We start from the raw sequence: 1,195 nt of genomic DNA, 5'->3' as shown, positions 1-1,195 counted from the left end.
GGGGGGGGGCTATCTAGGAAATCTGCCAGCCCAATGGTTTCCCTTCATGGCAGAATTAATAGTCAAGACTAAGCATTTTATCTGATCAAATTCATCCTATGGTTGTGGAACTGTTTCTGGAGGGGAAACGCAATCTTTCAGGATGATTATTTTGAATTAATCTTGCATTATCTCATAGCTTTCAGATTTCAATGATGTAACTGTTTATTTTAGAATGACATTGCAGGGTTAGTGTGAGAGACTAGGATCTGACTGGTTTGAATGTAAAACAGCCAGAATATTTGGGCTAGATGTGGTTAGTTTAAATGCTTAACAGATTAAAGGATGGAATATTATAATCAAAGAAATGATAGAAAACTCGAGAAAAGATTTTCAAAAAATGCTTTCTTTTACCTGGAATTCAATGGTTAATTTCTTCTCAATCCATTCAGTGATATGGGTAACAGTCACTTCTCTTTCTCCAACCTTAGGTTTAGCCACAAGAGTCAGTTGTGGATTATCACGAAAACCATACCTAGATTAAAAAAACAATACACATTGCACAGTTGTTTGTTTGGTGCGGTTTCTTTTTTTCTATTTTTTTTTAAATCTCAGAAAGAAGGGTAGCAAGACTAGTGAGAAGAAAAGAAGGGAATTATTTTTCAGGGGCCAGCATGCCTCCAACAGAACCTACAAAAGATAGAGTTTGTTGAGGCAGATTTTCTGCAGTTAGATGCCCTTGCTGTCACCAACCTTCACCTGTTTCCAAACAAGGTAATATTTCCACCATGGCCAGACATGCTCTTTATGGAAGACTGGAAATGGACAATGTCCCTTGTATGATGGGGATACTCATTTATAATCATCACACGTACATATGACACACACATATATATATCTGCATACATACATATGTGCGAAGGCATGTAGCCTATGGTTAGAGTGTTGCACTCACAATTGCTAGATCATAGGTTCAATTCCCAGGGTGGTGGCATGCTGTGTTCTTGAGCAAAATACTTCATTTCACATTGCTCATCACCAATTGTCAAGTGGTGATGGGGGTGGGGGGTGGACAAACAGACACAACAAAGACACACACACACACATATATGTATATATGACAAGCTTTTTTCAATTTGTCTTTCAAATTCACTCACAAGGCTATAGTAGTAGATACTTGCCCAAGGTGCCACACAGTGGGACTGAACCCGGAATC

At 38.6% G+C, this 1,195-nt stretch overlaps 1 protein-coding gene across 1 annotated transcript in view; it reads right to left on the bottom strand.

Annotated features, from left to right (window-relative positions):
* The window catches only part of LOC106874154 (testis-expressed protein 2), a 13,767-nt gene that overhangs the window by 5,033 nt on the left and 7,539 nt on the right, over positions 1-1,195 (bottom strand). The window contains exon 6 of the mRNA XM_014921778.2: positions 394-514. Within this exon, the coding sequence (XP_014777264.1) occupies positions 394-514 (121 nt within the window). The remainder of the gene's footprint in view (positions 1-393; positions 515-1,195) is intronic.

Source organism: Octopus bimaculoides, chromosome 22 (genome assembly GCF_001194135.2).
Source record: "Octopus bimaculoides isolate UCB-OBI-ISO-001 chromosome 22, ASM119413v2, whole genome shotgun sequence".
Lineage (NCBI taxonomy): Eukaryota > Metazoa > Mollusca > Cephalopoda > Octopoda > Octopodidae > Octopus > Octopus bimaculoides.
This window is presented reverse-complemented; position numbering and strand designations above follow the sequence as displayed.